The sequence below is a fragment of the Gigantopelta aegis genome, unplaced genomic scaffold, assembly GCF_016097555.1.
Source record: "Gigantopelta aegis isolate Gae_Host unplaced genomic scaffold, Gae_host_genome ctg3163_pilon_pilon, whole genome shotgun sequence".
Classification (NCBI taxonomy): domain Eukaryota; kingdom Metazoa; phylum Mollusca; class Gastropoda; order Neomphalida; family Peltospiridae; genus Gigantopelta; species Gigantopelta aegis.
Genome location: NW_024533207.1, coordinates 48,253 through 64,673, shown reverse-complemented (window position 1 = coordinate 64,673; position 16,421 = coordinate 48,253). Strand labels below are relative to the sequence as shown.

Here is a 16,421-nt window from a genome sequence, read left to right as displayed (position 1 = left end):
TACAGGCTAGTAATAGTTAGAAAACTGCCTCTAAATTCAACAGGAATTAAAGATGTGAGTGTTTGTTAATGATGTCATAATTTATGTCATAGATGTCGTTAATGTATGGGAGGAAAAAAGTAAAAGATGGACAGAAATCTTTTGAGAAATGTTCCAAAGTTTTTGAAGAAAGAAGTAGAACGTTTTGAAGTAAGTTTTGTAAGACTATATTCTAATTCTCTATCAATCACTCTCTCATATTTTATAGGACATCCGTTCAAAGAGTTTAAAGAGAAGTTTATTGAACATCTGGAGCTCTAATGCACATGCAAGAAGAAGTAAGCTCCACCCACTTTATCAATTGTTCCAATCAGTTAATACTTTTTAGATGTTGATTCGTTTATGGGAGGATATCTTCCTGATGCACAAGCTATTGAAGCTGAAGCATAAAACGTTATTTGCTACATTCTATTATTGTGATAATAAATATAATATTGTTAGCTGTTTTTTGATTATTAGTTTTGTGCTAAATTTCACGAGACACATTTTCCATCCTATTAATATTGTAATTATTGTATTTACATTTTAAAGTTAATGGCGTTTCTAATTGTGTTTGAATAAATTTAATACGTGTCTTTAAAAAGACCTATGTTGTTGTGTTCAGCCATCATTTCTAGAGGTGTGGTCACCTGATAATCTAAAATGGCTGCTAACAAAGAAGTTGACGTACTGTTTGATGTTAGAATGCCTTCTTCCTTCGGGATTATCAACATTGTATAACTGAAGCTCAGAAATAAAAGTATGTTAGAAATTGTTAAAAGTTTATATAAATTTTTATTGTTCTTTATCTCAGCCACCTACTGCTGCTGTTGCTATTGAAAGAGATGTTTTAATGTATAGAGCGTATTTGGCTCAAGTTAGTTGTTACAACAACTCTTACTATCATTTGTCATATTTTATTGTTTATTTAGCTTAAATATACTGTAGTACTAAATGAAGTGACTAAAGCTTTCACCTGTTGAAGTGAGAGCTGTTAAAATATTAGCAGAATACCTTCATAGTCCTGATGATAGGTGAGTTAAGTGTGAGTTAACTTTAACGTTTTTTTTTTTCCATTGAACACTATACCTCTTGATATCATATTAGAGTTTAAAGTACTGTCAGAGATTGAGCGTATCCTCAATAGTGGTGTAGACGCTAGTAATGACACTTTTATTTTGATAGCGGCATCTGTGTATTTATTAAAGAGGTTAGTAAATATGGATAGATAGAAATAACAATGTATAGATATACTTTTACAAATGGATGCATAGTTTTGAACTATGGATGTCACATTTTATAGAATTTTGATTCTGCTCTACGTTGCCTTAATCAATCTGATTCATTGGAAGGGTAAGTTGACCTTTGACCCTATTATCTTCAACATATAATTACGTACACACAGAGCTGCTATGAGAGTACAAATACTTTTACAATGAACAGATTAGATTTAGCAAAGTAAGATATTCGTCCATTTGTGTGTAGTATGTATCCATTCTTTATCATTTGTCCATTTAGGAAAGAACTCAAATTATGCAAGAAAAGGATGACGATGCAACTCTGTCTCAATTAGCTCTTGCGTGGTTTAATTTAGCTGTGGCGGAGACAATACCAAGATGCTTATTACATATTTCAAGAGATGGCTGATAAGACGCACCCACTCCCCTCCTCTTAATGGACAGGTATATAATTAGTCATATATGATAGGGTCTTACCCACTTACTAATACAGGCTGCCAGTTATATTCATCAAGGAAATATGAAGATGCTGAGAGCTTACTCCAGGATGCTTTGTCTAAGGTAAGTATCCATCCATCATTTAATCCATTAATCCATTCTTCTATTTTAAAGGATAGCAACAATCCAGAGACACTTGTAAATCTTGTTGTTGTATCACAACATTTAGGGAAACCACCTGAAGTGAGTAAACCCCTTTAATTTACAACTAATTAAATGTAAATTTTGTAGGTTTACAATGCGATATCTCTCACAATTAAGGAGTCTCATGCTAATCACTCATTTTGTTAAACAATATATAACAAAGGTAGAAATTAACTAATATTGATAACGTTATTATATAATTAGAGAGGAGTTTGATAGACTAGCTGGACAATATGGTGGAACAAAATAACCTTTTTTTGTTGAAATTCAGCAATTAAAAAAATTTCTTGATTTTGATAAAATTCACACACAAATATATAGCTAGTATTAAGTCTCATTCTCAAACTAACACCCTCATTCTCATTCCATGAATATATTGTATCCTTTCATTAGGCATTGTCAGGATACATCAATGTTGTATATACAGTGAAGTTATTTCGAACTGGCCAAGTTGTCAACACACTCCACAAACCATCAAAAGTGCTTGCCTTTTCTTGACCCAATGCCTGAATATACTGGTTGCCATAGTAACGACGATTATCATATGGTAATGCAGGCTTCCAATGATCCTAATATAAAGGAATTATATTAAAATAATATTAAATTAACTAACATAGTTAGTTTCAAGCAGGTACCAACTATTAGGAGTGTCTGGTGATACTTTTAATGGCCACAAATCTCGAAGTGAGTTTCTATCTCGTGCGAGGACAGCCCTTGATTAGAAGATGATCCAGCTATGATATAATAAACAGGTGCAATTATAGGAGTGTGTGATAAAGCAACTATGCATCTTCATAACTTGTCTCCTTCACAAAGACCTACGAAGGCAATATAATAGTTAATGGAAGAATCCTTCCTTACTTCTCTGAGAAGATGTGATGGACAAGAAGCATGTCGAAGAAAACCATCCATCGCATTTACTAGTATGTAACCACCAAGATCTCGCTCATTGATACTCACAGAAACCCATGAGGACTTATTCCCGTCAGATACCCTTTATGGGGATGTCCCCTATTTTAATTGTATTATTAAAAACTTATAATGACATACCACAAACCGGTGAAGTGATCCCTTTAAACAAAAGCTGGTTTGCCACGGTAATAATCAATCTGAAATCAATATTAAATCGGGAAAAAAGATAAATTATATGATACCTGAATAGTTGTATTTCTCAAATTATCAGGAAAATTCCAGTCTAAATTACGACCATGGTATATTTTACCAGCTTTGTCTTGAGCAACAATAGAGGTAAACCCATTGTAAATAAACCCATACTATGTGATTGTACTATTGTCAGTTGTATGAGGGTGACCTCCACCTAACTATATTAAAAGACAATTACATCATGTACGGGAGTTCCCCCACATTACCCTGCGTAGTTCATATGCTATGTTGAGTCCGACGACTATTCCCTAATCTACACCAGCTGTAGTAGCAATGCCTCTCATTTCTTGACCTAGTTCTCCAAAATACCATCTAAGTCAGTCATCACAAACTCCGCAATTTTTGTAAATCCTTATTTGGTCGCTAGTAACAAAAGCAGGACTTACTATACACTCCATTTCACTCTTTATACATCTATTTTGCTTACTATACATCCATTTCACTCTTTATACATTTATTTCGCTTACTATACATCCATTTCACTCTTTATACATCTACTCTCGCTTACTATACATCCAATTTCACTTCTTTATACATCTACTTCGCTTACTATACATCCATTTCACTCTTTATACATCTACTTCGCTTACTATACATCCATTTCACTCTTTATACATCTATTTCGCTTAAATATACATCCATTACACCTTCTATACATCCATTCATTCCACTTACCATTTCTTTAAAGTAATCTATTATCAATGGCATAACAGGTTTATAATAAGTAATGATTTCTGTCCATCTCTCTTGAGGAGACAAATCTAAATTAAATTTAAAAGTCTTCATTGATATCTCTTTAAATTGAACTGAGAACCCAGGACAAAAGAGAAGAAAACCAACAAGAAGATATCTTACAGCAACCATTATTCCAAGATAACAGATAACTATTTATTTGATTATACAATAAATTATATTCATTACTCACCACACTCACACATAGAGAGTAACTAAAAAAATCACAATATAATTTTATTGAATTAGCAGTTCTTCACTGCAACCTTCTCTCCATAAATGAACCAAGCCTGGATCAGGAGAAGAAAACACTTTAATTTTCTTCAACGACAAAATTGTATGAGAAGATCAATTTGCTGATGACTTCGAGTTATGTTTAAAATGTTTGAGAGATCACTGGAAAAGATAGATACAATATTGGACAATGGAGGTAACCACACACCCTCATTAGGATTAATTTGGATTTTAGTAGCATATGGGTAAAGTAGTCTTGACCTCTGGTATGTTTGTTGGATTAAAAGGTGAAATGGAGATGGAAAATAAACCTGTTGACCTTCTAATGTATTACTAAAACAATGATTTAGAAATTGAGGAGAAAAGTCCATATGAGTTGTAGCTATAAACAGCAGTTCATACGATGATACTCCAATATTGCTTGATGCAACAGTTCACTCCAAGTAACGTCACTTTCTGTAGTTCGGAGACGGAGATCAGAATGTGGATATTTTGTTTGGTAGAGTTCAATGAGAGTAGCAGCTGCAAAAACACTTCTTTTGTGACAGTCACTTGTGAATTACTGAATAGAACAACAAGTAAACTCACTTGATGACTGACTTTACGAGAGAGAAAAGTAGTTTCAAATGACACCATAAATCGTTGAAAAGACTGAGAAAGTGGACTCACAGCAATTATAAATTAACTCTTGATATCATGTAGGTATGTTTGATATTGAGAAGACACTTTGAGGTAAAAGTGAGTAACGTTTTTCTGTTACAACTAGTTCCTTCTCTGTCTCTCTTGACTCAATGGACATTGCACCAATATCAATGTCAACAAATGAATGTGATGAACTAGTCACATGATCTATCACATGACGTGATCGGTAGGATAAAAATGGAAAATGCTCTGAGTAACTATAAACCCACGAGCCATCAGTTAATGATAAATTCATTATTTTATGAGACTTTGAGCTTTTGACTGCATCCATTGGGCCAACTATGAATATCATGTAGTCTTTCAAATGATTTCATGAAGTCTTTAGTGTGGTGTTGTAAGTATGTATGCTCTTGTAATGTTTTGTACAACTCATCTTGAAGGTTTGTCGATGGAAAATGATAAATATGATCTGATCAGTGAGAGGATAATAAAAAAGAAAATGAGCAGTAGAATATTGATGTTTATACATTCCAATTTGTAACTCATCAATATCAAATTGATTTTGTGCTTGATAAAAGAGTTTATTAGACTATAAAAAGAATGATAGAATAAATAAGTCATTTAATTCTTACTTGAACAGTTTCTTTACATGTGATGTTACTGATCTGATAATACATCGACTCAATTGCAAAGCTTCACTGATTTGAGCAGGATCATTCTTGCATTGGTTGATCCTCCCACATACTCCATTTAATACAGCTCTTATTCAAAATAACACCCATCTCCGAACAATATACTTCCGTGGGTTTCATCCCATTGCATGAAGAGTTCTATGTGTCCTAACCATGAGAGGTTTTTGATGTGCTTAAAGATCTTAGAAATATTTTCTAGTCTGGAACTTTAATATATGTAGAACCACTGACAATAGCATACCAGAAGAAATCACCTTGCTCTCTTTCACAGTGTGTTTGAGAAGGCAAGCCAAAGAATACGGTTGATTCTCTAATTTGATGACAGACTTAGGTAGGCCATTTTGATCTCCTTCTGACTTATAATAAAATGTAAGTGTTCAGTATCTCTAGCCATGTATCTTTGATAGCTTGAACAATGTCTAGATAAGATCCTAATAGCACATTATATGATATTAATCTTTTTCTTGTAGAGCCACCAAGAGGAGCACTGGTTGGTGGTAGTGAGATTGAGTGATCTGAAGTAGTTGTCGTTGTTGTATACTGTTTGATAAGGTCTTTTTCCATGAAATGACAGCATAACAGGCATGAGAAAAGAAGACCAGATAGAATGCCTTAGCAAAGCGAAATGTACCAGCTCCTCGCATTTCTGCAACCATTAAGGGTTGTCCGAGACTAAAGTGGTCCAGGCGGACAATTTTAGCTGCAAATGGTCCCGAATCAATAATTATATTTTTATTATTATTATTTATTATTATTATTATTATTATTATTATTATTATTATTATTATTATAACATAGTAAGAATAAACAAGAAAATTGCATTGTATTTTCGTGACTAAGAGTCATGGGATGGAGAGAAAGAAAGAGGTTTAATGGAAAAGGCTTACCACTACATTACTCAAAAGTTGTATCCAAAATGATGTGAAGTCGGAAGAAAGCGAATTATAAGAAAAAAGAAAAATTAAACAACGAGACTTATAATTAGAACTATCTTGTAAATTGACATTAATATTACTGCCTTAAATGTTGCATTACTTAAAAAAGATAATCCTCTTTACTCTACTTGCGATCTACGTGTTATATGTACATGTCCTAGTAAATTTGTAAAAGTTGTTTTTTGTTTGTTTGTTACACACTTTAACAACATTTTAGAGCAGAAACAATTACTGTACTTAACAAGAACCAATATATCTACATTCATGAAAATTTTGAAGTAATTTCGTTAAAATATTTAATAGATAATGTATGTCATATTTTGGCAGCCCAAAAATGGTCTGGGATCACTTTTGGGCTTGATCCTAGACCAGGACCACTTTGCCATGACTTTCCACGTGGGTATTTAATTTACGGAGGTAAACGGAAAACGTTTTTTGAAATTTTGTATAGAAATATAATGCAGCTTAATTACAGTCTACTCCGTATATTATCACCAAGAAATGACTGCTCTCACTTTCTCTTCTCTTGGTCTAGACAACTGGCTGACACAACAGATCGAGAATGTAGGACTTAAAGAGCCTACATTAGTCCAACAAAATTGTATACCACCAATTTTACAAGGTATATATTACAATCATAGAACAAAGGGAGTAGCTTTTTATTTAAATGTTCATAGGTAAAGATTGTATTGGATGTGCGAAGACAGGAAGTGGAAAACAGCAGCCTTTTGCTTTTGCCCATATTGCAGAGACTAGCTGAAGATCCATTTGGTATTTACACACTAGTGCTGACTCCTACAAGGTGTGTGTGTTGTTGTTTAGGCCCCTTTTATTAGCCATTATTATTATTATTACAATCTTCTCATTTGTCAGAGAATTAGCATATCAAATTGCAGATCAGTTTAGTGTATTTGGTAAACGAATTGGTCTAAAAGTTCTAGTGGTAGTGGGTGGAGTTGGTAAGTTACATCATTATAACATAATCATATATAACGTCTATAGATATGATGAAACAAGCATTGACCCTATCACAGAACCTCATGTCGTCATAGCAACACCTGGTAGATTGGCTGATCATCTACGCAGCACAGACACTATTTCATTGGACAGAGTTCATTTTCTAGTAATACAAAGTACTTTCTCTTGAAGTTTTATTATTATCATGTAGTCCTTGATGAAGCTGATCGATTATTAGAACCTTCATTTGAAGAAGATTTAGATGTTATATTTGATGCATTACCCACTGCGAGGCAAACCCCTGTTATTGTATGCCACATTAACTGATAGTCTTACAAAATTGAGACAAACTGGCTACTAATGAACCATTCTTCTGGGAAGCCCCAACAGAGTAATCAACTCAATGATGTCATAATGATGTAATATATATTGCATTTAGAGTGGTTACTGTGGAAACATTAGACCAACGTTATGTCCTAATGCCCTCTCAAGTAAGCGATCTTATTTGTTCAATACTATATACAATATCAGGTCAAAGATTGTTATTTGATAACATTATTGGACATACTTCACGATACAGAGAAAAAGACATTAATATTATTCACTATACATGCAGGTATTATTACATCCCTCGCCCCTTTAATTAGTCATTATTATTATTATTATTTATTATTATTATGATAGAAACGTTGTCAAGTGTATGGTTTATTACTGAAACTATGGACTTTCCATGGGTAACACTCCACTCATTAATGTCACAAGTATATCCAATATGATAATGGTCGTTATCCTATAGTTAATCTTACAGGGACAGCGCCTGGCGTTCTAGCATTGTTTTTAAATCAGGGTCAAGTGAAAATACTAATTGCTAACTGACAGTTGCCAGCAGTACATGTATCTTACATGTACACTTAATTAATGGGGCCGCATGGTTTTATTAGGGGGCTTTGATATACCTCAAGTGGGTGTGGTTATTAATCTGAATGTACCTGCCCCGCCCTCTTCTAAAGATTAGGGATTCCACCCGTGTTGGACGTACAGCTCAGAAGCTGGTACATGTAATGTATTATATCAATATCTATTACATGTAATGTACATGTAGGACAAGGAGGTGTGGGGGGAATATTACATTGATGGAACTCAATATACATGTGTACATGATGAATAAAGGAACATTGAAGCAGAACATTAGTAAGATATGAGAGTGTTGTTGGTAATATTTAAATGGTTGCTATAGAAACAGAATTAATAGAATATTCCTGTAAAGAAAGTGATCACGTGAACATTTGATGGACTGTCTCAATAGCTAAAAGAGAAATGGAATTGGTACATGTGTAATGATGTCATCATGATGTCATTTGTTGTTTTTTTTTTTTTTTTTTTACTTATTTTAGAAATTAAGTGAAACAGATTTGGTGAAAAAAGACGTTTAATTATCAGAAGAGAAACTCCTTTCAGGTAAACTAATTAAGTTGTCTATAGAAAAAAAGTATTGATAATTTTGTTATAATAATTACAGGATATTCGGGAAAAGTAACACAGAAAAGAACTATAAAGATCAAAAAATAAAATAATTATTCATAGTTTTAAATTAATAGGCGTGGTTCATCTTGTGACAACTACACAAAGAATAACAGCCAATGGCTGATAATATCGGCCTTCTCCTCACTTCTTGAAACAGTGCCATGTCAGACTCGACGAGAGGAGGCCCTGTCCACAATGAGGGAAACGATCTCCATTATATTCGACGTTTTTTTCTACGGAATAGGTCACGTATTCAATGGACTTGTGTGGCTAGTATGTTGGTTCACGTACTTTATAGGATTTTATCATCTGGTTATGAGGATTAGCAACGTCTATGCTGGTCTCCTGGTCCTTCATTGGTCAAATAGCTGATGCTCTGACTACACCTGTTTGCAGGCTATTTATGTGACAAAACTGAGAATTGGTATGGTGGGCGTAAAACATGGCATCTTGTGGGACAATATGTCGCTTTGTTGCGTGTTTTTTTTCTGGCATGATGTTTAGATTGCAGTGATCAACCTGTTGGTTTATCAATTTTATATTTTTTTTTTTCTGTTTCATTATTGTGTTTCAAATGGGTTGGGCTATCGTACAAGTTTTCCCATTTGGCACTCATACCCGAACTGACCAGTAACGAGAGCATTAGGGTGGAGCTAAATTCTATCAGGTAATACATTTTGAGATGGGACCATTTATATCATTCTTTCATTAGATATGCTTTCACTATTTTATCAAATTCTGGTGTTTTTATCGCTATGTTTATATTATTAGCAGTTATCAATAAATCACCAGATAGTACTTCTACTCAAATTAACCCCAATGATCAATGGATCTTTTCAGTAATATAAACTATTTGTCCATTTTGTTTTTTCAACTCTTCCATATTAGGGTGTAGCACTAGGTATTTAGTAATTGGTCTTAGCTTCTCTGCTGCATTTCACCCCCCCCCCCCCCCCCCCCCATGTTGGTACAAGAGAGCCCCGATCTCATCGAGGAGGAGGTAGTCAGAGAACTGGAAAAAAAATTTCCTGGTATCTTTGGTTCTTGAATCCTCAATTTTATTTTGTAAGTGTAATTACAACACCCAAGGATTGTGTGTCCATTTTGATCTAAAGTCTATCCCTTTTGATGTACAATGTGTCCATTTTGATCTAAAGTTATCCATTTATAGAATGCTGTTATATACATGTCAACCAGACTAATATCAATTTAACACAAGTATATAGTCCATTATATGTACTAGAATCTTTGAGAATGTATCGAGTAAGTCTCAGTCTTGTTTCCATTGAACTATTGTCCATGTGTCATTTAGTTGAGTGCTGCTATGTTTCCATTAGTGATTTTCTTCAGTGGATTTATAGCAACAATATTTTTTTACTATTTAATAAATAAATTATTAGGACGATATGTGAGTTGAAATATGATATACCTTATAACAATAACAATCATATCTTGTAGCTTGTTATTTTCATTGGTTTGCTTTTTGTTTGGGGATCATTGTAAGATATTTAATTATGTTTTTGTTTACATAATAACAACCTTATTAGGTTTTGGTTTCGGTTTTGGCCCGCAGTCTGGACCAGATCATGTCCATTCCCATAACAATGAGACTAGCTATGGAGATAAACCTCTTCCACATACAAAAATTACTGAGAACTTTATATACGGAGCAGCTGTGTTAATTGGCGTGGGTGGAACAACACTTTTAGTGACGTCGTTGTCTATGGTAGCAGATTTATTGGTGATAAATGGCGTAAGTTGAATACCATAAAATTCTAATTATTAGGTAGTAAATTTTTCTCTTCAGGAAAGATTGGCATTTGTGTATGGTGCTATGATTTTTATGTGATAAACTACTCAAGTGGATTGCTATACAAATAATACAATTATTGCATCCCTGTAAAGGAATGGGAGAAAAGTAAGATACAAGGTTTACCAAGGTAACAATAGTACCATGCCACTCTTATTAGTGTCTGTTGTGCTGGGTGTGCTCCATATTATCGTAATTTTTGACTTATTGTACCAGGTGTTGCATCAATTATAGCCCTATTGGCTTTGGTTGTCGTGGTAAAATGGTGTACAAATTAAGAAAAAAGAGGTATGTTAATTATAATTCTCATCAGGCTAATTTACTTGTATGATATCACATTTTATTTGTAAATTTTCTTTTCATCATACACAGTTATTATGGGCTCCTTTTGATGTAGAGAAAGATGGCCAGGTATTCTACTATGCCTCACAAATATACTATCCAGAAACGTGATTCCAACACCATTTCCAAGATCACTAGATGAGAGGGCCCCTCTCATTAATAAAAGAAAAATAACACCACTCTAATGTATATATATATAATAAATTATATGTGTTTTGTAATTAAATATAACAGGTTATTCTCCACGATATGTAAATTTGTTATTATCTGTTTCCCAAACAATAACCCATAGAGAAGATGGTCCAAAGATCCGAGAGATTTTCTTTAATTCATTCCCAATAAATACAGTTTACACATTCTCTGTTGTACTGTGTACACAAAATACCTGAATTATAATTAATCGTTGCTATGGGACATACCTTATTATTTGATTATCTCTGAAATAGGGTACATCTAAATCAATATTTTTATGATCCATTTGTAATGTGATGCCAACTAGAATATTAAATTGAGTGGGTGGAGCTTTATTTTAGTAACTTACCCTCCATTGCTTTTTTCAGATCAAAACAAATTCATTACCATTCCAGTCCGAGGGTCAATCTAACAAAATAATAAAATTATTATGTTCCTAATATTCTAGACAGAGGTAAGCTAAAAACAGTGTAGTAGCTAGACTAGATTTGGTCATGTTACTTAGTTTATATTACTATAGTTCGTGGGCACTTGTAGTTACTGTTCAGATAAACCCTAACTACCTTTCAATAAACTATAATATACCATAATGTGTACTCAGACTAATGAAGATATTTTTCTAGTGTTTTCTATTATAAAAATTCAATGTACATATATTATATTTCCCTCCTATATCATACTATATATTAATTACACAAACAATTGGTATTTAAATTCAATAATTAAAATTATAAATTTATTTATTTCAGTAAATTGAGTTCTGTTTTGGGTACACATTTGGACATTTTGGGAATTGATCTGATGGGAATAGATCTTTTGGATTTGATATTGAAACCAAACCTAGATATGCATCAACCACAATCATTGCTACCATTACCTCTCCTTTAAACAGTAGCTTCAACTGCATTGATATAGAGAAAAGACTTTACAATATCTAATGACTTCGACCTACCAGTATAATTTTGTCCATGACCATTAGGATTAATAACATTTATCATAAAGTGCCTTATCTCTTCTTCTTCACTGAAGATAAGGGCTACACATATCACTATAGACCTTCAAGGTATATACTGACCACAGAAATCCCTCCCTGCACATTCGTGAGCTGCTGAAATACAACAATTTACGAGTAAGATTACGCAATCGGTGATTTTTTTTGACTCTAACTATTTTTATTTAAAAAACCATATTATAAAAATTAATATTGTTAACTACAGCAATCACACACCGCTACTAATTATTAATTTACACTAATTTAATATTCATTAGCTAAACTTTATGTAACTTTTTAATGTATCTTATTAAATTTTTAATCAGCTGCCTAATACGTACACCATCCTGTTGCCCCATGAGTATTAACATTACTCAGATGTATTTCAGCCATTGGTGGGCCCAGATACCAATTTCACCAAGTAGAGTAAAAAGAAGAGTTCCTTCAAATGAAATCTTCCCACGTGTCTCATTGTTAAACTTGCACAAACTATATAAAAAACAAGAAATTAACAACGATAATTACAGGGGCTTACTCACTAAAGTAAAACAGGTAAGGATAAATCTGACAGGAAGAACCACAGAGTACAAAAATGGCAGGCACACATAACAGAAAAAGACCAAGCTATTATAAAAACCTCCAGCATAACTGGATACCCAAAACAATAAACCTTAATTATTTACCTAAATAATTCTTATAATAATTATTATGACCATGTTAATAGTATGTCTTACACTATTAGGTAAAATAGCATGTGGCACAAAACAGAGAGTCCCTTCATACATTCTTTTGTATGAGACATCCTTGTGCTAAACTAATACCACACACAGAGAACACCCCAAAATCCACTACAAATGGATTTATATCATGTATGGATCAATGGACACTATCAGGAGGACTTACAACATTCCATGGACAGGAAATACTCTACGCTCCAATCATGGTAAACCAAGAAAATATTCAAATGAGACCATCCACCATGATAAAATACAATTGTTAACAACTAAAGTTAATAAGAGATCAGTGCTATTATGGATAAATCTATCTACCCTCCATAGGATAGCAAAGAGTGGCTCAATAAAAGCACAGCAAACAGTGACTGCACCAAGACCCGTGCTAACATAGCTTAGCTATCTCATTTGTATTATAATTCTCATCTCTTTTGTAAAACTTGAACAAGACCTGATACAATTGCTTGAGCAAACCACCTGAAGTCATCTGCAAATAGACATAGTACAAAAGCTATACCGTCCAACCCTGCATGTTAGCTTAGCCATAACCTAGTTATTTTGTCTTGAACGCAACGTTGAAAAGCAAACCTGAGAAAAGCAGATAGAGATAGAGAGAGGAGAGAGCAATTGGTGGTTGATAGGAAAAACCAGCAATTTTGGTTTAACCAAGTAAGTCCCTAAATCATTTAGGATTCCAGGACGCTTCACTAAACAATTTTCTTCCACCTCCTACCCCCTGGGACACATAAACCATTCCAAACAAATCAACACTACAACAAGCAACATGTACACACATACAATACACACGTCGTGCTTAACATAACCCTCCTTTTCTGGACTGTTTCAACTCTTTCACGTATCCTGAGCTGTTGTGGTCAGATCTTGATTTCCTAAACAGTCCAGACACATCAATTGAGCTTTCTCCAAACTTTAAATACAAACAGATGTAATTTGGCGAAAGTATCGTCCAATAGTACAACTATATCACAGATTAACAAATCAATATATTGTCCCATAGTTTATAAACAACACAAGATGCGTTAACATATTTTAAATAAGACAATCTAATACCATTGCCCTAGCAAGAAGAGGACAACCATCTTTTACTTTTGAACGGATCTTTCTCTGTAGTTTCAAGTTTAAATGAAACAAAGATAATGCAAAAGCTGCCATTCCATCCTATATATTGAAATAAATATCATCTCTCTTTGTGAATAGTATTAACTACCACACAAATGTACCAGTCCAGAACCCAGCAAAATCAAGGTGAAGAATAGTCACCAAGTTGACTCGATACTCTCCTATTCATTAGTCAAAATGATGATTCCGATCCAATACATACAAAAGTCCCCCCCATTACAATAACGATACTGTGAACCAAGTGCAAAGCTCACGATCTCCAGCAGCCAAAAAAATCTCGTTCTAACAAAGGATGTATAAACCCCTGTAATAAAAGTAATAATAGTTTAGTAAACTATCAAATACTCACTGTCATTAGAAAGGCGTACACAAAGACAGATAAAACTCGTATTGTACAGTTGAACCAACTAATGTCCCCCCAATTAATAGTGGCAGTATTACTAGCAAAAGTGAACTAAAGAAAAAGACAACAATGAAAGTAAAAATGTTAAATTATTAATAATTTAATTACTATAATACATTCTTAAATAAAGTAATTAGATAATAATAATACATAAATAAATTAATAATACAAGAAAATGTGCCTATAATTTATATTATCATATATATATTATCATTGCTAATAACAGTAATTATATCCACATCCCTAATTTTTATATTATAACAAGAAAAAAAAAAAAAAAACTAACATAATTATTACTTAATAACACTAAAAGTTTACCATACGGCTTTTAAATATTGCTGACAGGAACTAACTTAATTCAAAAACACTTATCGGAAAAACCAAAAAAATAAAGCTTGGTGTTCACCAAGTAGTCCAAATACTTGTATTACCAGATATAGCCATAACCAATAAGCCAAATGATATAGTACCAGCAAATGTAAATCGATATATTTCTACAAAATATAGAGACATTTGATGACAAGTATGAACAACTTACTGCTAAAAACAACTCTCCTTCTAAAAAACAGGTTCACATACGACTGAATGATTCCTCAACATACAAAAACCCAGCTTTCTACAAAGTTGAAAATAATCAAATTATAACTATTATACTTAGAATCAGTTTATCAATTATTATAATTCATTCAGGAAAGGACATCCTTACCAATGAAGACGCACATTAAAATAGCACAAATAACTACCCACACTGGCACTGGCATCCATCGTAATCGATCAGAAAGTATAGCACCCTATCATGATAATATAAAGATAGTATACATAACTCTTTTTTCCGTACATTACAACGTGAATTTTCCAATGATAAGCAAGCTTGGTTAATCGGATTGCCTACCAGTAACTCCGGAACGACTCCTTCGCCCGACTCCAGACATAATAGATACTTACCACAGGAAATCCCTAGAGCTATGTACTATGCCAGCCACTCCCATTATGTAAAAGTATACGCTAGAATTATTACAATTATTTAGTAACAATAATATTCTTATGATGTCCTAAAGCTAACAGTTTTACGGGGATGTGTTTTTTAAGGTCAGGGTTCATTAAAGCATGTTGTACGCGTTGTTGATGGTAATACTCAGCTTCCTCGGTCCGATTGCAAGCTCATGAAGTAATTCTTCTTTCTCTTTTTCTTTCAACATTTCTTGGAATCTCATTTGATCAATCAAGTCTTGTTGGTACTTTACGTTTTTTTGACGTATTGTTTTCAGGAATGCTCTGATTCAAGCTGAGTGATGACGAGCAATACTGTCGGCCATTTCTTGAGCTTCTCTTTCAATCTCCTCTCCTTCTTTTTTTCAGCAAATATCTTCACTAAATAATATAAAAAAATAAATTTACTATTCTTTTAAACTGAAGACATACATTTTTGTTTTAATCTGTTCTTGTCTTGTCTGCATAACTCTTGCATTGTTTTCGTCTGGCCTCTTTCTCCTCCTTCCTCCATTGAGCAAGTCGTTGTGCCCAACTGACGTTCTACTTCCAGCAGACACACATTTCAATCAAGTTCTCTCTCTCTTTTTCCTCTTCTTCTCTCTTCTGTTCAGCAAGATAATCGTGATAACGTTTTCATCTCTTCACGAAGTTCTTGCTAAAATTATAAAGAAAAATAAAAAAATTAGAACACACAGACAAGGTGGTGGGGGGAATCAAAACACAGGTGTCCCAAATAATAATAATAATAATAGGGACATAACCTTCTTTGGTTTGGTTCACTGGCTTCCCCCTGGCTCTCTACCCCGACTCTGTTGCAACATTTCTTCCAATAATTTTCATATCCATATCTAACTCTTCTTGCTTCTCTTCGGAGCTTTTCCTTTTCATTTTAAGACGAAAGTGAGAGATTTTAGTTCAGGCTTTTAGTCTGTTCTTGTGCTCTTTTCTTTTCTTCCTTTTGGTCCCCATAAACTGTTGATCCTCTAAAGCTCGAAGTGCAGCCTCTTCTCGCTAAAATAGAGGAATATATTAAATGATCTT

The 16,421-nt window shown here is 33.5% G+C and overlaps 1 protein-coding gene across 1 annotated transcript; it reads left to right on the top strand.

The window, feature by feature from the left end:
* Window positions 1-126: 126 nt before the first annotated feature.
* LOC121391962 (major facilitator superfamily domain-containing protein 12-like) lies at window positions 127-15,680 on the top strand. Its single transcript, XM_041523403.1, is given in 14 exon segments — window positions 127-189; window positions 833-895; window positions 1,750-1,817; window positions 8,853-9,132; window positions 9,134-9,166; window positions 9,168-9,445; window positions 9,491-9,521; window positions 9,950-9,977; window positions 9,980-10,041; window positions 10,091-10,186; window positions 10,352-10,531; window positions 10,586-10,621; window positions 10,623-10,696; window positions 15,656-15,680. Coding segments are annotated over 14 exon segments (1,317 nt in total).
* Window positions 15,681-16,421: the final 741 nt, after the last annotated feature.